The sequence below is a fragment of the Aotus nancymaae genome, unplaced genomic scaffold, assembly GCF_030222135.1.
Source record: "Aotus nancymaae isolate 86718 unplaced genomic scaffold, 86718_ANA_hifiasm-v0.15.2.pri h1tg000049l, whole genome shotgun sequence".
Classification (NCBI taxonomy): Eukaryota; Metazoa; Chordata; class Mammalia; order Primates; family Aotidae; genus Aotus; species Aotus nancymaae.
In genome coordinates this window covers 35,124,647-35,146,684 of record NW_026988463.1, presented here as the reverse complement: position 1 = coordinate 35,146,684, position 22,038 = coordinate 35,124,647, and the positions used below count along the sequence as shown (strand labels likewise).

At 59.9% G+C, this 22,038-nt stretch overlaps 2 protein-coding genes across 5 annotated transcripts in view; both read left to right on the top strand.

The window, feature by feature from the left end:
* KLHL22 (kelch like family member 22) overlaps positions 1-4,039 on the top strand; it is a 46,922-nt gene extending 42,883 nt beyond the window's left edge. For all 3 annotated transcript variants that reach the window (XM_064362846.1, XM_064362847.1, XM_064362845.1), the window contains exon 7: positions 3,118-4,039. In XM_064362846.1, coding sequence (XP_064218916.1) covers positions 3,118-3,483 — 366 coding nt within the window. In that variant the 3' untranslated portion in view covers positions 3,484-4,039. The remainder of the gene's footprint in view (positions 1-3,117) is intronic.
* A 3,871-nt stretch (positions 4,040-7,910) lies between these two features.
* On the top strand, positions 7,911-20,812 carry SCARF2 (scavenger receptor class F member 2). Of its 2 annotated transcripts, none has more exons than XM_012439250.3 (11): positions 7,911-8,145; positions 13,784-13,842; positions 13,932-14,033; positions 14,239-14,758; positions 14,868-15,086; positions 15,217-15,345; positions 15,951-16,054; positions 16,131-16,248; positions 16,516-16,631; positions 17,829-17,981; positions 19,111-20,812. In XM_012439250.3, exons 1-11 carry the CDS (start codon positions 7,982-7,984, stop codon positions 20,016-20,018), a joined length of 2,592 nt encoding a protein of 863 aa, XP_012294673.3. In that variant the 5' UTR covers positions 7,911-7,981; the 3' UTR covers positions 20,019-20,812. The 2 variants fall into 2 exon arrangements, with proteins under 2 accessions (XP_012294673.3, XP_064218914.1); XM_064362844.1 differs by having other exon boundaries at positions 16,501-16,631.
* The last annotated feature ends 1,226 nt before the right edge of the window (positions 20,813-22,038 follow it).

Sequence of the window (22,038 nt, the reverse complement as noted above, 5' to 3'; positions counted from 1 at the left end):
ATAAAAATTAGCCAGATGTAGTGGCAGGTACCTGTAATCCTAGCTACTCTGGAGGCTGAGGCAGGAGAATTGCTGAAATCTGGGAGGTGAAGGTTGCAGTAAGCCAAGATGACGCCATTGCACTCTAGCTTGGGCGACAGAGCAAGACTTTGTCTCAAAAAAAAAGAGAAGAATGAGGAAAAACATTCATAATCAGGCCCCTGCAGCACTACTATTCAGTATGACCATTTTCAGTATTGACCATGTATGCACTGCACCCAGCTCAGAATGGGATGCTCTTTTTTGATAATAGTCAAAGAGCATCCCATTCTGAGCTGGGTGCAGTGGCTGACGCCTGTAATTCCCATACTTTGGGAAGCTGAGGCAGGTGGATGGCTTGAGCCCAGGAGTCGATACCAGCCTGGGCAACATGATGAAACCCTGTCTCTACTAAAAACACACACACAAAAAAAATTAGCCAGGCATGGTGGCTTGCACTATGGTCCCAGCTACTCGGGAGGCTGAGGGAGAATCACCTGAGCCCAGGAGGTAGAGGCTGCAATGAACTGTGATGGTGCCACAGCATTCCAGCCTGGGCAACAAAGCAAGATCCTGTCTCAAAACAAAGAAACAACAAAAAGAACATCCCATTCTGCTTCTCAGTGAATTTTGTTCTGGGCATTTTCCAGTTTCACACTCAATCTTCATAATCCCTCTGTGTCTAAATTTTAACTTTTCCAAATAACGTGACAAGTAATAGTTGCTTTGTTGAGCTTTTCAGGTATTTTGGATTATTTCCTTAGGTTCATGCAACAGTTCTCAAAGTGTGATTCTTAGACTAACAGAGTCTGCATCACCTGGGAACGCTGTGTCAGGAAGCACCTCAGACCCACTGATTCAGAAGCCCTGAAGATGGGGCTTGGTGATCTGATTTTAAAAGGCCCTCTGCTTGTGAGATCCTCTGGGCCAGCATATTAGTTTTCTATTGCTGCAGTAACCTATCACGACAAACTTAGCAACTTAAGATAAATTTATTCTGCATTCATAAGTGCTCTGACATGGGCTTTGCCAGGCTAAAACCAGGGTGTGGTCAGGGCATCTTTCCTTTGTGGAGGCCTTAGGGGGAATCTGCCTCCTTGCTCACTCAGGTGGTTAGCAGAATTCAGTCCCTGACAGTTGTAGTCCCATTTCCTTTTGAGCTGTCAGCTGAGGGCCTTGTTGGCTTCTAGAGGTCCCCATTCTTCCTGGCTTAGGGGTGCTACATCTTCAAAGCCAGCAATGGCAGGTGAGTCCTCCTCACTTCTCAGCTCTCTTGTCTGGCTTTACCTTTCCATTTTGTTTTTCTTTTTTTTGAGGTGGAGTCTCACTCTGTTACCCAGGCTAGCGGGTAGTTGTGCAATGTCGGTTCACTGCAACCTCCGCCTCCCAGATTCAAGTGATTCTCTTGCCTTAGCCTCCTGAGTAGCTGGGATAACAGGTGTTTAACACCACACCTAGCTAATTTTTGTATTTTTAGTAGAGACGGTTTCACCATGTTGGCCAGGCTGGTCTCAAACTCCTGACCTCAGGTGATCCTGCCTCAGCCTTCTAAAGTGCTGGATTATAGGCGTGAGCCACCACACCCTGGTGTCCCCTTCTACTATTAAGGGCTCATGCAATTGGATGGGTCCACCTGGAAAACCCAGGAAAACTGCCCTATCTCAGGGTCTGTACTCTTAATCCCTTTTTTTTTTCATTCCGTATTTTTGCACCCTTGACCCTATCTGCAAAGTCCCTTTGGCCACTTAAGGTAGCATATTCTGGAGATTAGGATTAGATGTCTTTGGGGGCCATTATTCTGCCCACTGTAGTGAGAGAACAAAAAACAGCTAATCAGTCAAGAAGATAAGGTTTTTATGGCTCTTAATACTTATTGTCAAAATCCTTTTCTGGTATATCAGATAGATACATAGTAGTATGGCTTTACCACACCCTCACCAGCATTGAGTTTTATGATTTTTCTTCTCTGCAGTGGTTGCTAGTTAACAGTTGAAAAATTTGTCTCTGATATTTTGATTTTGCTTTTTTTTTTTTTTTTTTTTTAAGAAGAGCTCTCACCATGTTGGTCAGTCTGGTCTTGAACTCCCGACCTCAGATGATCCGCCCACCTTGGCCTCCAAAGTGCTTGGATTACAGGCGTGAGCCACCATGCCCGGCCTTTTTTTTTTTTTTTTTTTTTCTTGAGATACTCTCACTCTGTCGCCCAGGCTGGAGTGCAATGGGGCAATGTTGGCTCACTGTAACCTCCATCTCCCAGGTTTAAGCAATTCTCCTGCCTCAGCCTCCTGAGTAGCTGGGATTACAGGTGCGAGCCACCATGCCCAGCACATTTTTGTATTTTTAGCAGAGACAGGGTTTCACTGTGTTGGTCAGGCGGGTCTCAAACTCCTGACCTTGTGATCCACCCGCCTAGGCCTCCCAAAGTGCTGGGATTACAGGCATGAGTCACCACACCCAGCTGCATATCTTGAATTACTAGTAGGTTGAACATTTTTCCATGTCTTTGTTTACTGTTTTGGACAATTTCAAAGACAAGAGAATGTTGATGTTGATGATTACTCTGAAAAGAATTACTTCTACCTTCTGTCTCCTCTCCCTGTCCTGCTGCCTGTGTTGAGTGCTTTAAGGGAAGTTGAAGACATTTCAGTGGAGTCCACGTCTCTCAGGCAGCTTCCGTTTCCTGGAGGGGAGACAAACAGTGCCCTTAGAACATGGGGAATGACCACATGCTGATGGGGGCACAGCCACATACTTAGGGGCAGAGCCACGTTGTTGTTCAATGAAATAAAGCAGTGAATACCCAGCTTAGGGCCAGGCGGCCTGGAGGAAGGGCTGTGCCCAAGCAAAGCCAGAGGAAACATGATCGTTCTAGAGAGGGTCCAGAAGACAGTCTCTTGTAGACTTGGCCATCCCTGGGTGAGAGAGCAGTGGCCCAGCCCATGGGCAGGGTGTTTCAAAACTGGCCCTTTGCCATCCTTCCAGGGGACCCGGCCTGTTAGAGTGGTAGGTAACTGTGGCCACCTTGGTCAGTGGTTTGTGGGGGAGCTGGCAGCCTTGTCCTAGCAGGTGCTAGGCTTTACTCTGGCCTTGGCTTTGCAGGTGGCCTGCTACAGCTGCACGTCTGGACAGTGGTCATCTGTCTGCCCACTCCCTGCTGGGCACGGTGAACCTGGCATTGCTGTGCTGGACAACAGGATCTATGTGCTAGGTGGCCGCTCACACAACCGCGGCAGCCGCACGGGTTATGTGCACATTTATGACATGGAAAAGGACTGCTGGGAGGAGGGGCCTCAGCTGGACAACTCCATCTCAGGTCTGGCGGCCTGTGTGCTCACCCTGCCCCGCTCCCTGCTCCTCGAGCCGCCTCACGGGACCCCTGACCGCAGCCAGGCTGATCCGGACTTTGCCTCTGAGGTGATGAGTGTGTCTGACTGGGAGGAGTTTGACAACTCCAGTGAGGACTAGGTTCCCTGTGCTTGGTGTGAGAGGGAAGGGAGGCTGGGGCTGCAGGGCAGTGAAACCCACGCAGCCTAGGCCAGAGCACTTTACTCCAGGGCAGGGCCCCTGCCCCTGTCAGCTGCAGCTTGAGGGCCCTGCCCTCGTTCTTCACACCAGCCCCTTGGCCAGCCTGCTGCAGGCGTCTCAGGGCCAGGCAGATCCCAGGCTGTGGATTATGTCACAGCAGAGAAATGCTCCTGAAAGGCTTTGGTCTTCCTCAGTGAGCCCTGGGGGGCTTGACCTCTCCTCCCTGCCTGGATCAGTCCCTTCTCCAAAGGGACCTGGGACCTGGTAGCCTGGGCGGGGGCGCTGAGGCACGTGGCAGCCCTTTTTCTGTGAATGGGGTGGGGCTGTGGGAGCAACCAGGGTTGGAGGATGAGAGAGTTCCTGAGGAACAGAGGAGCAGAGATGCATCAGCTTGCCTGGGACTGGCTCTGTGATAAAAAGACCCCTCCCACTGGGTTTTCAGACCCCATGTTGTTGATCAGTGAAATAAAGCATCTTACAGAAGGTGTTAACTGTTTTCCTGCAGCCACAGCCTCAGTTCCTTTCCACAGTGCATCCAAGCTGCATCACCAGGAAGCATGGCTTCTGGTGTCAGAGCTGCCATCCGGGAGAGGCCGTGGAAGCCCACACCAGAAGCCAGGTGGCACTGAAGACCCTGCCTGAGAGGGAAGCACAGTAAACTCCACAAGCTAACAGGGCAGTCAGTAGGAAAGCTGGAACTCGTGCTGGTCTGGTGACAGGTGGTCGTGCAGCCCACTTGAGCATCTTCTCTGGTGTGGAACTTGTCTCCCAACCAGGGCAGCACGCAGAGTTTCAGTCCAGCTAGTTCGGAGTCTCTCAGCCTGAGGGTCAGGGAACAGGAGCCTCAGCGCCTGGGAGGGGAGCAGCATCACGGGGTGCAGGGGGGCGGCCCCTCTGGCCTGTGCCCAGCTCCTCCCAACCTCCTGAAGCCGAGTGTGCTGGGGAGGGGAGCTGCATGTGCTACAGGTTTGACAGGTAACCCTTAGGCACCCAGTCTTAAGGACCACACTGGCACAGCAGCTGAGACTTCCACTGTTCACCTGTCCTGGTGCTTTTCTTGCCCTCTTGAGACTGCCAGGCTTAGCCTGCACTCTGTGTGGATGGGCTGTGCATTCATATCAACCTCTCCACAGGGCTGCACCACACAAAACTTTCTTCCACTCAGATGCCCTCAAAGGGTCTGTACCTGCAAACTCCTACTATGGGCCTTGTGCCCAGAGCCATCCTGCAGACAGCTGTAACTTGCCAAGGCCCCATTTCTCCCAGTTGACTGGGCAGAACATGGGGACAGCCATGTGTTCTCTATGGCATCTTGTCCCAGAAGAGAAGGGGACAGTGTGTGCTCCTTGACAGGAGGAGAGGGGATGGGAGGGGGGCCTTGGGCTCTCCTAAATGGATGCCCCAAGGATTCTTTAGGGTGGAGATGAAGCCCTCAGAGTTGTCCTGTGCCCCCAGGGCTGTGCGTGTATGTGAGACCTGAAGACCTTCCTCACTGTCTTGGGCCCTGAGTACCCCTGAGGAAACAACATTGCCTTGGGGTGGCAAACCCAGTGTTGAGCCCCAGTGGGGCAGGATGTCTACACACTCCAGTGTCATCTCCCCTTTCCCGAGGGTGAGGCGCAAGAGCATGGACTCAGAGTAGGGACCCCACTCTGTAGGTCTCAGACCCAGCACTTTCCGTGTCTCTGCTACTACCTGGCATCCCAGGGCAGTAGCTCCTGCAGACTTCAGAGGTTTCTGGAAAGGAGGAGCACCAGACGCTCCACCATTCTCCAATGTGTCCTGACACCACGATGGCTGGCACCATCTCCTCACCCAAGCCACCAGCCACAGCCACAGGTTTGCAGGAGGCCTCTGGTCTGCAGGGGCAGGAAGGACTCACTGAGGTCGTGCTCGGCCTGGGGAGGGGTGGAGAGCGCCTTGGAGTTGGGCACAGCCTGGCCCTGCCACTGTCAGTCTTAGGGCCTGGCTGGGCTTTTTTTTTTTTTTAAATAGAGATGGGGTTTCACCATGTTGGCCAGGCTGGTCTTGAACTCCTGACCTCAGGTGATCCGCACACCTCAGCTTCCCAAAGTGCTGAGATTACAGGCCTTTTTTTTTTTTTTTTTCTGGCTGGGCTTCTAAGGGCTATACCTCATACCCCTGAGCTGAGGCAGCCCAACTTGTGCTCTCCAGTGTGGCTAGGCACTTGGGCCCTGCTTGCATACAAAACCCTCCGCCTTTAAGGTCCACTTCCCTCTGGCAGCCATCCTAGCCAAAGCCAGCAGGCCAGGGCTCCAGGCTCCAGCAGTTTGCCTGTGTGGTGGTGAATTGTCTGTGGGTTCCTTCTACATCCTGATGCCACGTGGATGATCCTTCTTTCCTCCCATACTTCTCAGTCCTCCCTTAGGGGTGCAGTGGTGGCTGAGACGAGTGAGGGCTCTGCCCATGATATGCAAAGTTGCCATCCACTGGAAGGGACATATGCATGGGGCTGTGGGTGTGAGTGAGGGGAGGCTGGGGATGATCTTTGTCCTGAGAGCAGCAGTGGACAGCTACATGAGATTAGAAAGAATACTCAGTGGCATACAGATGGGTGGGCAGAGATCTGAGACATTTAGGAGGTCCTGGGGGCTTCAGGGGGCAGCATCCAGGCAGTGCTCTTCCTGAACGGAGGTGGCACATGGGGGTGGGGAGCAGGTCTGGGGGAAGGAGAAAGGTGATGGAATTTGAGATGCCTGTTTGTGACCTCCATCCAATTGAGGTGAGTGTCCCCTCCAGCCCAGGGGGTCAGTGCCTCTGAAGCCAGGAGCTGGGCTGGGACAGACTCTGCAGCCGCTGGTACCTCTGCTGGCCTCTACTGGGAGCAGCAATCTGGATCCTCCATGGGAGGGACCCCAGCACTGGGAGGGCCCTGTTCAGGTAAGGGCTGTGCCCAGGCTGAGCTGACGAGAAGTGGTTGGCTCGTTTACTTGTCCCCAAGTAGTGTTTGCATTTGATGCCCACACTGGCTCCACTTCTCTTCCAACTCATCCCACCTCCCTCCTGCACCAGCATGGCTGAATGAGGGGCCTGCCCCTCCCCATCGCACTGTCTGCCTGTGCCAGCCTGGTGATGCCCCCCTCCAAGTCCCCTGCTTCAAGCCCCCTCCTCCAGCACCACCCTTCCTGGCTATCTGGCCACACCTGGACAGTCTACCTGCCCTTCCTCCTCAGTGAGCCTGTGGCCACATGTGGCCTGCTCCCCAAAGAATGCAGATGCCCTCTTTCTGCTCATGCCTTCTGCCAGCTCTCAGGTCCCCAGAAGACACATCCTCACTGGGACCTGGCTACACACAGGACATTTGTGCCCAACCTCCCAGCTCCTTGGGCCTGAGAGTGGTTCTGCCCCAGTTGCCCCTGGTAGACACCCTACTGCTTCCCAGTCCAAGTCCAGCTTCCCGGCTGGCTCCCTAGGACCTGTCCCTCTCTTGCTCCCTTCCCACACCTTCCCTCTGTTCTGTGCTGTCACCGACCTTGCCTGACGCAGGAGTGGGAACTCTGCGTCAACCTCAGAGGCCCCAACCTCTCAGGCCCCAACCTCTCCTGGAGGTCCAACAGCCTTCTCCAGCAGAATCTACCACCCAGGCTCCACCAGCCCCCTTCACTCCTCAATGAGGAGGACTGCAGGGTTTCCACCCCGGGGGTCTCCTTCTGTCTTTATCTCCACTTCCTACGGCAGCCCACAGCCAGGTCATTCTACCTCTTCTGCATCTCTCCCATCCGTCCCTACGGAGACCCCTTCCCTCCAGGCTTCGGGTCCGGACCGAGTTAACACAGGCCTCAAGCATCCTGCTTAGTCCGCCCTTTGGGCGCTTTGAGTGCGCCTGAGTGCGCAGGGGGAGCTGACCGCACATCCCAGCACTACAAGGGCTTCGCGGTGGGGTGCCGTGGAGTCCGCTTTCGGCCTCGACTTGGGCCGTCGGCGAGCCCCACTCCCTTGGCCCCTTTCCGAGGCGCTAGGGGCGGGGTTGGGCTTGCAGAGTAGCGTCCGTGTCCCCCACCCGCCTTGCCGTCCCGGGCCTGGCTACGCAGTGGGCGCGCAGGGACGGCTGCTTCAGTAGACGTCTAGGGAGCAGAGGGAAAGGCGCGGGAACCGGGGATTCCTCGGGCGGCCCTCACCTCCCTCAGCGCTCGGCGGGCCTCCTCCAAGTTCGCCCCCAAGTTTGCGAGCGGCCGCATGGGGGCGGGGGCTGCGCGGAGGGGCGGGGGCGAGGCCGGAGGGTGGGGTCTGGCGCGCGGGGCGGGCGCTGCCGCCTGGCCGGCCGCGGCTGGCCCGGGATCAGGGAGCCGATGTGGAATTTCCTGCCCGGCCCGGCGCCCCTCCTGCCGCCCCCCGCCCGGCCTCGCACTCCGCTTCCGGCCGCTCTCGCCGCGGCCGCACCCGCGCCCGCGCCCGCCCCGCGCCTGCCCCGCGCCACATGGAGGGCGCAGGGCCCCGGGCAGCCGGGCCGGCGCGGCGCCGGGGAGCCGGGGGGCCGCCGTCACCACTGCTGCTGCTGCTGCTGCTGCTCTGGCTGCTGCCCGACCCCGCGGCGCCCCAGGAACTGAACCCTCGCGGCCGCAACGTGTGCCGCGCTCCCGGGTAGGAGCCGGCCTGGCTGGGGGAGGGGGCTGAGAGGGACGCTCGGGGCAGTGGAGTGACGGTGCCTGGCATTGGGAGGGGTCCTCGGGATCTCCCTACGCCAAGAGTGGGCCCCTTTGGCTCCCTCACCGACACGTCCAGGCCCAGCTTCGGCCATGGGCCACGACAGAGCATCCGAGGATACCCTGGAGGAGAAGTCACCTGAGGGGAGGACCTGTGCGGTGGTCACCCAGGGGATGACACGCGTTGTCCGAGATGTCAGGGAAGACCTGGAAAAAGGGACCCTTGGCTGAGTTGTGAAGGCCACGGGGAAAAGCCGGGGAAGGGCATTCAAGCAAAAGGAACAGCATATGCAAAAGCCCCGCACTAGTGCGACTGGAGCCGGGAGTGTGAGGAGAAAGGTCGGGGAAAAAGGAGAGGTGCTAGCGGGGAGGTGGGAGCCGGGGAGGTCCTGGAGCAAGCCAGCCTTGGAAAGACAGATTCGTGTCTTAGGACGGGCTCAGGTTGGGAGGGTGGTGACCGAGGCAAGCGTCGAGGAACCGGCGTTTAAAGTGGACCAGAAGCGGGAGGCGGAAGCACTATGACAGGCACAGGGTACGGGAGGATGTGGGAACCCTGGCGACAATCAGTGGGGATACTGGATGCAAGAAGGGGCCGCGCAAAGCTGGGGCGCCGGCTGGGGAAGCCAGTGTGGGACAGGCAGGGGACAGGCCCGGCCGGTGGGGGGCAAACCCGGGAGCTTGCACGGAGGGTAGAGAACCGAGGCCGGACGCCAGGAATTGGGAGCTAGGGTCGGGAGAGCCGGTGGCCTGGCCAAAGGCCACGGCAAGGTCAAGGGGATCTCCACGCAGGGGCGAGGAGCGGGCGTGTGGGGGCGCCTTGGCACAGACTGGGGGCGCCGCACGGACTGGCAGCTGTAGAGGCGGCCGCCAGGCTCCGGGCTGAGTCGCGTCGGGGCGCTTGGGCCGCGGAGCCGGGGCAAGCCGAGTCCAGGGGCTCGGCGCCTCAGACAAGGGGCTGCGAGGGGGCCGCGCTGGGTTTCCGAACTCTGGTCCCGAGGCGCGCAGACCCCTCCCCGTTGCTAGCCCCGCCTCCGGGGCGGGGGCCGGCCTGGCCCGCCATCTGCTTCGCATCGATGCCGCCGCCGCCGACTCCCGGGCCTCCCCGGCCCCAGGAATGCAGCGGCGGCGGCGGCGGCGGCGGGCGGTGGCGGCGGGCGGGGCGGTGCCTGGAGAGGGGGAGGGCGCGATCGCCGCGGGCTCTGTCTACTCACTCCAGCTCTCCTTCCCTGGCGGTCCCGGGTCCAGGGATAGGGGTCGGGTGGCAGGCTCTAGCTGTCCGGAGCCTGAGAGTCCTTTGCTCCTCTCCCTTGTCTGCAGACCTCCCAGGAGGCGCCTGCTCAAGGAACCGAGAGCCCGGATTTGGGTTCCGATCCTGGTGCCACCCCTACCCAGCTGTGTGGATTTGGGCAAGTCGTTTAACTTCTCTGGGCCTGTCTCCACTTCTGTAAAGTAGAATTACTGATCACACACACACACACACCCCGTGGGGCTAAGTGGGGATCGTTGTGGTCATGGGTGGCAAGGGTTGATAGCCACTCTGAGCACTGCCCACCTGGGATCTGGGCCATGTCTTTGTTGCCCTCCCACGCCTTGCAAGGCTTCCATCAGCTCTTCCCTTTCCTGGGAGACAAGGGGATGCCAAGAGGATAGTGCAGAGCCGGTAAAAATCCCATGCGCCTACCGTGTACTAGGCCTGTGTTGGTGTAGGGAGACAGTGGTGGAGACTGTGACCCTGTAGCAGAGGAGACATGCAGTCCAGAAAAGCAAGTGTGTCTAGACATCTAGCAAGAGCTGGGAGGTGTTGAGCTGGGGAGTGCTGTATCCTTTAGAGTGGTCTGTGGAGACCCATTGAGAAGATGATGAGTGACCACAGGCCTCCAGGAGAGCACGGAGGCCCTGTGGGTGTCTGGGGCAAGTTTCCCAAGGCAGAGGGCCTGTGGAAGTACAGGAAGGATTCGGGGGCTGGGCAGAGTCCAGGAGGGGCTGGCGGAGGAGTTGCCAGAGAGTGAGGGTAGGTAGGCCACTGTGGGCTGTCACTGCTTTGAAGATTTGGGCTTTTTTCCTGAGGGCCAAGGGACCCTTTGGGGGCTTTGCACAGAGGAAGGTGGGATCTGACCAAAATTGGCTGCAAGGTGGCAAACACTTCACACCCTGGGGGGCAGAGGGTGGAAGCTGGGGCCAGTTACAAAAAGCCAGGGAGATGGAGGGTGGCTCTCACAAGGCTGTGACAGGGAAATGGGAAGTGATCCCATTTTAGATGTTGTTTGGAAGCTAGAACTCAGCGTTTTTGTTTTTTTTTTCTCAATGGATCTGGTGTGGGCAAGAAAGAGGAGTCAGAGATGCCTCTCCAGGTGTTAGCCTCCCAGCCTGAAAGGACGGGTAGGGGTTACCTGAGACAGGGAATGCTCAGGGCACACGGAGTTCAAGAATTCAGGTTTGGGCTGGTTGAGTATGAGACCCATGAGGTCTCCCTCTGGTGACATCGTCTAGTGGGCAGTTGGATTTGCGAGTCTGGCATTGACGGGGAGAGCCCTGCTGGAGGGTCCAAGGTGTTGTCAGTGTTCAGTGAGCTTCCGAGGGAGCTAGTGTGGACGGAAGAGAGATCTGAGGACGGGGACAGAAACCAGAGTAATGGTGTCCATTGGGGCAGGAGGAGGGCTGGGTAGGTTTGGTGTTTCAAGGGTACGGCAGGCAGAGAAGCCTTTCTGCCTGGATTTGGGGGAGAACAGGGACAGGTGTGGGCCCCATGAGCCAACTTGAAGATGTGAGAACTCACGGTGGGTTTGAATCACAGAAGAAATATTGATCTATGAGGGAGAAGCCTACAGCCTGTCTTGCTTGCTGAGGGGCCTCAGCCCAGCCTATTGCCTGCTCCTCAGGGTCTTGCCAACTTACAGAGCAAGCGTGGGAGCGGCCCTGCAGCAGGCCATCTTCCCCACCTGTCTGTAAGATCTTCAGAGAGTGGGCTTGCCACCACCACCTGGCCTTTTCTACCAGCCCTTCCAAGAAGGAAAGCCTCTTGTTCTCAGTGAACCCAAATGGGCTCTGTCTTGCTGGTGAGTATTAGCTCTGCTGGGGTTAGGCCTAGGATGACCGAGTGCACTCAGAGGCACTGCAGCCTGGCCTCAGGATTCCTCGTGCTTAGTACGTGCCATAGGTCTTGGTGGTTTCTCTCTCTTTCTCTCTCTCACCTATCTCTAGCTCTAGCTCTCTTTTGAGACAGGGTTTCGCTCTGTTGCCCAGACTGGAGAGCAGTGGTGCCATCACAGCTCACTGCAGCCTCAAACTGCTTGGGCCCAAGTGATCCTCCTCTTGCCTCAGCTTCTTGAGTAGCTGGGACTACAGGTACATGCCACCATGCCTGGCTTAGAACATCTTGGCTCGCTTATCTTCCTGCCAAACCCATGGGCCCTACTTTATAGCTAAGGAGCCTGAAGCTCAGAGAAGTTAAGCTCCGTGCCTGAGGTCACACAGCAAGTGACAAACCCAGACATCAAACCCAGCTGAGTGTGGCCCTAAAACTAGGCTCCTAGCCACAGAGCCTCATGTCCAGGGCAGAAGGGGGTTAGTGCTTCCAGGTAAATTCCAGCAGGCCACCTGACAAGGCTCCCCACAGGAGGGACACCTGCAGAGGCTCTCCATCTAGTGACCATGGTTCAGAAGCAGATGCAAGTGGATGGGTGATGGCCAGCAGACCTGGGTCTCTGTGCATATGGGCACCTTGGTGCCCCCTGGGTCAGGGCTGGGTGGGTGGAGACAGTGGGAGCAGGGGCCAGGAAAAGCCAGGCCTTTGTATTCCTGTCTCTGGTTTCCAGTTTTGTTTGTGGAAAATACATTGGACCGATTCCCCAAAGTTTGGGATTTCATGGTCCTGTTCACCAGGTCCCATCTTTGGCCTGAAGGAGAACCAAGCCTTGTTCAGGAGGAGGGGCATCGAGGCCTCAGTGCTCTATGTAGGGGGTGGAATTCTGTCTAGCTGGGGAATGGCTGGGGCATCCTCTGCAGCCTGGGCAGGAGCATGCCAGGTGCGTACTACTCTGAAATGTGTGGTGTGGGCCAGTCTAGCCCATCCTGCTAGGGTCTTCAGGCTTCCTCCCAAACTCCTCCCACCACCACATCCTGGTTCTAGATTCAGATACTGAATCCAAGCCTGAAGCATGCTCTATTTGTCTAAAGTGTGAATGGCTGTTACATGCCTTTAGGATTGAGGTGAAGTTCTGGGTGGGCTGGGACCCTAGGAACCTGCAGCCTTGGTGGCTCTTCCTTCTCAGCCTCCTCTGGCCTTGAATATAACCCCAGCTCATTCCCTCTGAACCCTCTCCAGTCATCCATCACAGCTTCGCTCAGGGAGGGCTTCCAAACCTTTGTGCCCACATACCCCATCCACCCAGGGTTTTAGAGGTTGTGCTCTCCTCAAGTGATTCGGTTAGAAAGGACTGTCTACTCTGTAAAGCCAAATCAAATGGAACAAGAGGAAGGCAATCAGCATAAACAGGCCTGGCAAGGTGGCTCACACCCATAATCTCAGCACTTTGGGAGGCCAAGGCAGGTGGATCACTTGAGGTCAGGGGTTCGAGACCAGCCTGGCCAACATGGAGAAACCCCATCTCTAATAAAAATACAAAAATTAGCTGGGTGTGGTGGCGAGTGAGTGTAGCCCCAGCTTCTTGGGAGGCTGAGGCAGGAGAATCGCTTGAACCTGGGAGGCAGATGTTGCAGTGAGCTGAGATCGTGCCGCTGCACTCCACCCTGGGCGACAGAGCAGGACTGTTTCAAAAACGACAACAAAAGCATAAACAGATGCTCTGGTAGTTCCTTCCTCCACCCTGGTGCCCTGAGCCCTGGTCCCATAGTTTGACTTTCTTCCTGCACATGGAGGGCTCCCAGTGTGCCTTCTCCTTCCCTAGTAGCTGGGTGGGCCTCACTTGACCTCCCTCCAGAAGGCAAGTGGTCACCTCTGCCAAGTGGTCACCTCACTGCCTACACACCACTCCTCACCTGCTGCCCAGAGGCTGCCCCTCCCCACTGGAGCTCGGCCCTAACTGGGCATCCAGGTGTGTCCCTGTGACCCAGACAGTTCTGGTGCTGTCCTTGTCATGTCACATCATGTCACCTCTGGATCTGTGACACCCATTAGGCCGGGCCCTCCACTTGGAGGGATGCCCTAGACCCCCATGTTTGAGCAGGTCCTGAGACCCAGGGTCATCTCCCTGGCCATTACCTCACTGCTGTCCTTCCTGGGACTCCAGGGCGACTTCTCAGGCCTAGTGGCAGAGAAGGCTGAGAAGGAAGAGCCACCGAGGCTGCAGGTTCCTAGTGGCTGTGGGAGGAAGGCACAAAGGAGTTAGGTGAGATGGGGCAGGAGTTCTGGGCTGGAAAGTTCTTGGAGGTCAGGTCTGTTTGTGGCAATCCTCCACCGCCAGACGACATTGCCTGGCAGGGCCTCAGTAACCAACCCTCTAGGTCAGAAGCGCAACCGCAGAGGCAGGGAGGCTGTGTGGAGGCTGTCGAGAAGCCCTGAGCTGAGCTGGCTCAGGTAGGGGCGTCGGGCTCAGATGTCCTCCCTCTACTCACAGCTCCCAGGTGCCCACGTGCTGCGCTGGCTGGAGACAGCAGGGGGACGAGTGTGGGATTGGTGAGTGGGTCATCCCGGGGACCTGAGGCGGGGGCGGGGGCGGGGGCGGGGCTAGGACGTGCAGCAGCTCTGGCCCGTCTCCTCTACAGCGGTGTGTGAAGGCAACTCAACGTGCTCGGAGAATGAGGTGTGCGTGCGGCCTGGCGAGTGCCGCTGTCGGCACGGCTACTTCGGTGCCAACTGCGACACCAGTGAGCGTGGGGTCGGGCAGGTACTGGGCGGTGGGGCGGAATCCTGGAGAGGTGGGGCGGAGGCCGGGGTGGGGCGGGGTCGGATCCGCCCTCGGGGCGGTCTCCCGACATGGAGGCTGGAGTGCGGGACTCGGGCAGGTTCCGGCTGGCTGAGGGTGCCTACTCAAGCACCGGGCCTTCCACCCCCTCCGCTCCTCCCCTGCAGAGTGCCCGCGCCAGTTCTGGGGCCCCGACTGCAAGGAGCTGTGTAGCTGCCACCCACACGGGCAGTGCGAGGACGTGACAGGCCAGTGTACTTGTCACGCGCGGCGCTGGGGCGCGCGCTGCGAGCATGCGTGCCAGTGCCAGCACGGCACGTGCCACCCGCGGAGCGGCGCGTGCCGCTGCGAGCCCGGCTGGTGGGGCGCTCAGTGCGCCAGCGCGTGCTACTGCAGCGCCACGTCGCGCTGCGACCCACAGACTGGCGCCTGCCTGTGCCACGCGGGCTGGTGGGGCCGCAGCTGCAACAACCAGTGCGCCTGCAACTCGTCTCCCTGCGAGCAGCAGAGCGGCCGCTGTCAGTGCCGCGAGCGTACGTTCGGCGCGCGCTGCGATCGCTACTGCCAGTGCTTCCGCGGCCGCTGCCACCCTGTGGACGGCACGTGTGCCTGCGAGCCAGGCTACCGCGGCAAGTACTGTCGCGAGCCGTGCCCCGCCGGCTTCTACGGCTTGGGCTGTCGCCGCCGGTAAGCGCGGTCTCTCGGCCACGGAGGGAGGAGGGGGGAAGGGGGGCCGCCGATGGGGGCGGGGGTGAGGTGGGTCCCAGCCTTCCCTAGCCTCCGACCCCTCCCCCAGGTGTGGCCAGTGCAAGGGTCAGCAGCCGTGCACCGTGGCCGAGGGCCGCTGCCTGACGTGCGAGCCTGGCTGGAACGGAACCAAGTGCGACCAGCCTTGCGCCACCGGTTTCTATGGCGAGGGCTGCAGCCACCGCTGTCCGCCGTGCCGCGACGGGCATGCCTGTAACCACGTCACGGGCAAGTGTACGCGCTGCAACGCGGGCTGGATCGGCGACCGGTGAGCAGCCCTGCCTGCGTCGGCCCAGACACGCAGTCCCTGGCCCTGCCTCCCCTACGAAGGCCCTCTGCCCAGGGCACTGTGGTCCGTTTGCCTCCCTTTCTGTGACGCCTCCTTCCCTCTTTCCAAGGTGCGAGACCAAGTGTAGCAATGGCACTTATGGCGAGGACTGCGCCTTCGTGTGCGCCGACTGCGGCAGCGGCCACTGCGACTTCCAGTCGGGGCGCTGCCTATGCAGCCCTGGCGTCCACGGGCCCCAGTGAGTGCCCCGGGACTGTGAGGGGGTTGGGGGCTTCTACCCACCACAGAGTGGGGTCCAGGCAGACACCAGGGGCCGACGAGGTGGCCTCTCCACCCTAGGCTAGGTTATCACCTCAGCCTTGGTCCCTTACCCCCGCTAAGGGGTGACAGTAGGCTCTTTGGAGGCAGTTTCTTGCCTGGGTGTGGGGGAGCCCACGTTCAGGGCAGGATCTGGTGACCAGTCCAACCTGTGGTCAGTGGGCTCTTGAGGTGACCCCGAGTTGGCATAGAAGGACCAAGGACGTCCATTTACAGCCACAGGTCTAGTTCGGCAGCCCCTTTTCCCACCCACACAAGTCAGCCCCAGAAGTGGGCGCTGCGGTGCGGCCACCATGGGTCCCATCCCCCAGGCCCCCCCACTGGTTGTGCAATATTCTTTTCCAAAACGTCCACCACCCAGTGTGTGCCACAGGCGGGGCTGGGCTTCAAGCCCTAGACGATGAATGGAACTAGAGAGACGGGCTCTGGGACACTGGACCCTGGGCCCTGGCCACGGGTGAGGAGCGACAGTAGGGGGTATCCTGGGGGTCGGCTGCGGCCTGCCACGACCCCATGTTCTGGCAGCTGTAACGTGACTTGCCCGCCCGGACTCCACGGCGTGGACTGTGCTCAGGCCTGCAGCTGCCACGAGGACTCGTGCGACCCGGTCACTGGTGCCTGCCACCTAGGTAAGTGGATGAGGGGTGTCCCGTCAAGGAATGCAGGGGGTGCCAGAAATCGCGCTGACCCCACAACCCCCTACAGAGACCAACCAGCGCAAGGGCGTGATGGGCGCGGGCGCGCTGCTAGTCCTGCTCGTCTGCCTGCTGCTCTCGCTGCTCGGCTGCTGCTGTGCTTGCCGCGGCAAGGACCCTGCGCGCAGGTGAGGCCAGATACTGTTCCGCTTTCGCCTGGGTTCAGTCTGCACCCTCTCGGGGCCACTGAACCCAGACCCTGTCCTTCCTCGCCCTCCGCCCCGGAGGTGGCCCCGCCCCTTCGTGGCTAGGCTCCGGCCGAGATCTAATTGTCCCTGGACCCCGCCCCAGACGTGGCCCCGCCCCTCTGTGCTCAGCTTGGGCCGAGATCTAATCGTCCCTGGGCCCCGCCTCGGCCCTGGCCCCGCCCCTTCGCTCAGACCCCGCCCCCACAGGGAGCTCTCGCTTGGGAGGAAGAAAGCGCCGCACAGACTGTGCGGACGCTTCAGTCGCATCAGCATGAAGCTGCCCCGGATCCCGCTCCGCAGGCAGAAATTACCCAAAGTCGTAGGTAAGGATGACGGCGCGGGGTCTCTGGGAGAAACACCTCTCGACGCAGGAAGCTGCTGGGAAACGGGTGTGAGGGAGTCCAGATCTCAGTGAGGAAATGGGGGACCTTGAATGTTGACGTGCGTGGGCGCGGGGAGGTGCGACCAGAGGGAAGGAAAGGGGTGTTGCTGAGGCCGAGGCCGGGTAGGAAGGCAGGAGTCCTAGGTGTGCAGGCAGATGAGGGCGTGTATGAGAAGCGTTGGCCCTGAGAGTGATCGCATCAGGGGAGTGCGGACATCTGGACCCTGCAGGCTCCCCTAGTCTGTAGGAGAATGCTGCATATCTGGGGCAGAGCTGCAGGGGAATGCGTGGGCACGTAAGCCTGTGAGTGCCTTGCCCCACGGAGAGGACCCGCCCTCCTGCCTGCATCCCCAGCAGTACCCAGAGCTCCTCCTGGAAAGTGGGCAGACTGGTCCCCACCCACCAACAGGGTGGGGGGTGTATGCTGCTTTTCTATATGCTTACACCTCGGTGGACCCTCTCTTTCTCTTTCCCACTTGTTTCTAAAGATGGAGGGGAAGGGGGCTCAGACTCTTGGGAGATGAGGGAAACAGCTGAGAAAACTTCCTGGCCCACCTAGCAGCATGATCTGTGGACACAGGTGTGGGGAGTGGACCCCACATCCCTCTGTGGAATGGAGGCCAGGCCAGCCAGCTTCTGGGGCCCCCTGTTGTGGGGTCTGCATCTCTGGAGGCCAGACCTGGGATGCAGCTTGCTGAGATGGGCTGAGCCAAAGGGCAGCCCTGCCACTGCACATTTGGGCTCAGAAGTGCTCCAAGGCTCCCTGGGTCCCACAAAGCAGGGCATAAAACAGGGCTTGGAGGCCTTGGTGGCCTGTCCCAGCCAGGTGTCTTCTCCAGCCCCATCTCCCATCTTTCTGGCCTTTCCCCAACACATCAGCCCAAACTTTTCCAGCTCCCTGGCTGCACACACTTGCCTTGCACCTTAACACATGTGCCCACGTCTCTTTTCTGGGTTCACTGCTACCCATTCTCCAGTCCTGGCCCAGTGTTACTCTACCTGTTGAGTTGCCTGTGCCCCCTTGCAGTCCAAGGGTAGGGCTGGTCTTGGTCACTCAACATTTGTGACAGCAGGGGCTAATGAGGGCATAGGCTGGGGCAGGGTGGACCCCTGGCAGCTCTGTGTCATCCTTCCTCAGTGGCCCACCACGACCTGGATAACACACTCAACTGCAGCTTCCTGGAGCCACCCTCAGGGCTGGAGCAGCCCTCGCCATCCTGGTCCTCTCGAGCCTCCTTCTCCTCGTTTGACACCACTGACGAAGGCCCTGTGTACTGTGTACCCCATGAGGGTGAGTAAGGCCCTGCTTGGCATCACTCCAGCCCAGTGAAATGTTCCCATGGAAAAGCTCTCTGCACTCTGGACGGGACACAGGAGAGGGGCAGGCAGCATGGAGAGGAAGGGCATGGCCATGCTGATACCTGAGGGTTGGCCACAGAGCTGAGACCACAGAGCTGGACTCTGTGCTGTTCAATGCCAGAGTAGGGTGTGGGGAGATGGGTGAGCCACAGCCTAGGGTTGCTTCTAGGGGAAAGTAGGCAGAGAGAAGTTTCTGGGCTTAGGTAGAGGGTGGCAGAGGAGACATGAGGAAGGAATCCTCAGAGTATGTGGGTGCACCTTCAAACTTCACCTGCAGCCTTGGATCCACAGATAGCAGAAAGGAGCCTAACTGGCTGGGATTCTGCCTCGTCTCCTCCCTTGACCATGCATGCCCCCAGATGCCCTGGGCAGGTGACCAACTTGGAGCCTCGGAAGCCTTTTTTTTTTTTTTTTTCTTTTTTTTTGAGAGGGAGTCTTGCTCTGTCATTCAGGCTGAAGTACAATGGTGAGATCGCCATTCACTGCAACCTCCACCTCCTGGGTTCAAGCAATTCTTCTGCCTCAGCCTCCCGAGTAGCTGGGATTACAGGTGCCTACCACCATGCCCAGCTAATATTTGTATTTTTGTAGAGACGGGGTTTCACCATGTTGGCCAGGCTGGTCTCAAACTCCATACCTCAGGTAATCCCGCCTGGGCCTCTCAAAGTGCTAGGATTACAGGCATGAGCCACCTCGCCCGGCCAGAAGCCTTGTCTCTTAAAGGATAATGGACCCCCGCCCTTGGGGATGTTCCAGCATCAAATTCAATGATGCAGGCTCCCAAGGCTGGAGGGTTGTCGGGGCAGGGCTGCCAGGCCAGGCCAGGCCAAGGTTGGGCTTCAGTCCGGGAATGGGCCTATCACTCCCCAGCAGTCAGCTACACAGCCTGAGGCTCTGAACTACATGTGTGGTTGGTGCTCTGTGCCAGGCACGTCTGGATGCCAGTGTGACACAGCGCCAAGAGTGTGGGTAGAGGAGGGAAGGTGAAGGTTTGCGTTTGGATGTTGGAGCCCCTAAAGCTATTCCTGAAGGCTGCGACCGCCCCGCTCTTCCCTTGCCAGAGGCACCAGCGGAGAGCCGGGACCCCGAAGTCCCCACCGTCTCTGCCGAGGCGCCGGCGCCGTCCCCTATGCCCTTGACCGCTCCAGCTTCCGCCGAGGAGGCGATGCCCCTCCCCGCGTCCTCCGACAGCGAGCGGTCGGCGTCCAGCGTGGAGGGGCCCGGCGGGGCTCTGTACGCGCGCGTGGCCCGACGCGAGGCCCGGCCGGCCCGGGCCCGGGGCGAGGTTGGGGGCCTGTCGCTGTCGCCATCGCCCGAGCGCAGGAAACCGCCGCCACCTGACCCCGCCACCAAGCCTAAGGTGTCCTGGATCCACAGCAAGCACAGCGCCGCTGCAGCTGGCTGTGCGCCCTCACCACCGCCGCCCGGCCCAGAGGCCGCGCCCAGCCCTAGCAAGAGGAAACGGACGCCCAGCGACAAATCGGCGCAGCCGGTCGAGCACGGCAGCCCCCGGACCCGTGACCCGACGCCGCGGCCCCCAGGGCTGGTCGAGGAGGCGACGGCCCTGGCTGCGCCCTCGCCGCCCAGGGCCCGAGCGCGGGGCCGCGGCCCCAGCCTCTTGGAGCCCACGGACGCCAGCGGTTCCCCGCGAAGTGCGCCCGAGGCTGCCTCCATGCTAGCAGCGGAGCTGCGCGGCAAGACTCGCAGCCTGGGCCGCGCCGAGGGGGCACTGGGCGCGCAGGGCCCCCGGGAGAAGCCGGCGCCTCCGCAGAAAGCCAAGCGCTCGGTGCTGCAAGCCTCGCCCGCCCGCGCGCCCCCAGCGGCCGAAACCCTGGGGCCTGAGAAGGCGGCGACCGACGCGCCCGCGCCCGAGATCCCCCGGAAGAAGACCCCCATCCAAAAGCCGCCGCGCAAGAAGAGCAGGGAGGCGGCGGGCGAGCGGGGCAGGGCGGGCGCGCCCACCCTGTAGCAGGCTCTCCCCCAGCTTCGCCTCGCAGCCTGCCACTCCGCGCTCGGCGCCGCCCCGCACTTCCCACGCGCTTGGTCACGGGCGGCCTCCTATTGGCCGAGCACCGGGTGCTTAGCGGAGGTTGCGTCTCATTGGCTCAGGTCCCGCAGCCTCTCCTGGACTGGAGCAGTGCGCTCAGGCGGGAAGGGACCGTCCCGTTAGTTGAGGCCTGACAGGCGCTTAGTGGGCGACTCCCTCCCCATTGGCTGGGTTATGGAGTGCTCCGACCAGCCCGCGTCTCACTGGCCTACGATGGGAGAGTTCCGCCTAAAGACTGCCTCTTACTGGCCACCACTAGAGCACTTGGTTGGGGCTGCCTTCTCATTGGCTCAGGCCAGAAGCACTTCTGCTCGGGCTGCCTCTCCTTGGCTAGGGCCTGGCGTCTCTGGCTGGAGGCTCCCTCCCTTGGCCGTAGCAATACCGCCCAGGGCTACTTCCAGTGGCGGGGCTCCCGGGCATCTGGTTGACCCCAGCCTGGGGAGGAGGGCTGGTCTCCGCTCCTCAGGGGCTTAGTCCGTCCCACCCGCTTCCCTTCCCTGGCACCCCGAGCCCTGGCCCCTCAGCTGTCAGCTGGTTTTGATGGCCTCCCACTGCCCCACACACTGCGGGACCTTCAGGGGCGACTCCAGTAGCCTGAGAAGATGTATTTATAGGCCCCCAGCAGGGCTGCTCCCACCCTGGCCGGTGCCCCAGGATGGGCTCCTCCCGGCGGGGGCTTGGCCAAAGCTTTCTTAATAAAGTGCCTTTCCCCTCGTGCTCGGATCACTTCCTGTTTGCGGGCTTCGAGCAAGGATGCCCCCCGAAGTAACTTCATGTTACGGCCTGTCCTGCAGTCACCCCCACCCCTCACCTCAGCAGGGAGCCCTGGAGCCCAGGCGTGGGTCTCCCAGAACCAGGGTGGAAGTGGGCTGCGTCGGCCTGCCCATGCTTCATTTGTTTATCAAGTTTATGCGGCCCCACTCCGGCCTACGCCATCCTGGACTGGTCACCGGGAAGAAGGCTCGGCGGGGGTGGATCAGGCAGATTCCCCGACTGAAGGACAGGCCGTGGGCCTGCCTCCGATCCAAGCCTTTTCCCCTGGCAGCTGCTGTTAAACTTGGGCCTCACAACTGTTGGTGGCAGCTTGCTGGGGGTTCAGAGGCTCAGGCCAGGGGGGCGCGGGCGCTGACTCCAGCGTGTCTCTTCCAGCACAAACAAGCCGGTCTCCTGCTGCACAGAGCCCTGTTGTCTGCCTCAACGGGTTCCTTGTCCTCAGCCGGAAACTCTCCTGCCTGCCAGCCCCGCCTGCTGCTCCAGGAGGTTGAGGGAGATGGAGGGAGCGCCCGGCGCCCCTAAGCCAGCTCCTGCTGCCTGGCCATCTGTCTGTGACCATCTGTGCCGCAAGGCCTCGCTGCTCCTGACCGGCCTACCCTGAGCAGGTTCATCCTCCTGGGCAGGCCTCCTGAGTGACCTTCCTAAGCCGCAGACCCTCACCTTCCATGGCCTCTGCCGTCCCCACACTAAGTTCCCCCCGCTCCTCCCTATCTGGGCTCCTCCCGCCTCCTGCCTCTGCCCTGTGGGCCTCTTCTGATCTGCATCTCCTCATTTTTTGGTGCCCAGCTCAAAGTCTTTCCCTGCTGCCAGGATCTTCCGATCACCCTGCAGCCGCCGCACAGCACTCATCCGTGTCACCTGGCAGCTTGGGGCTCTTGTCCTGGCCACAGTCTCATCCTCTGGCCTGGTACCCCACTGAAGTCAACTTTGGTCACCTATCTCAGAGGGCTCAGCTCTCTGAGTGGAGACTGTGTCCTGCTCCGGGTCAGCCATCTAGAGCAGCTGGCAGGACACAGGCAGCATTGGAATGTGGGATCCCTGCCTCTGGGCCACACTGCTTCCTTGGAGCCAGCTGGGCACCCTCCCAGCCATGGCCCTGTGGCTGGAAAGCCTCTGCTCCGTTTGGGCACCACGCCATGCGGGCTGCTGGGGTTGAGGCCAAGAGGGT

Coding starts and splice junctions, on each gene's coding strand:
- SCARF2 (XM_064362844.1), top strand. CDS start 7,982: ATGGAGGGCGCAGGGCCCCGGGCAGCCGGGCCGGCGCGGCGCCGGGGA. Junction 13,843..13,931: donor GGGGGACGAGTGTGGGATTG/GTGAGTGGGTCA, acceptor TCTCCTCTACAG/CGGTGTGTGAAGGCAACTCA. Junction 17,982..19,110: donor GTACTGTGTACCCCATGAGG/GTGAGTAAGGCC, acceptor TTCCCTTGCCAG/AGGCACCAGCGGAGAGCCGG.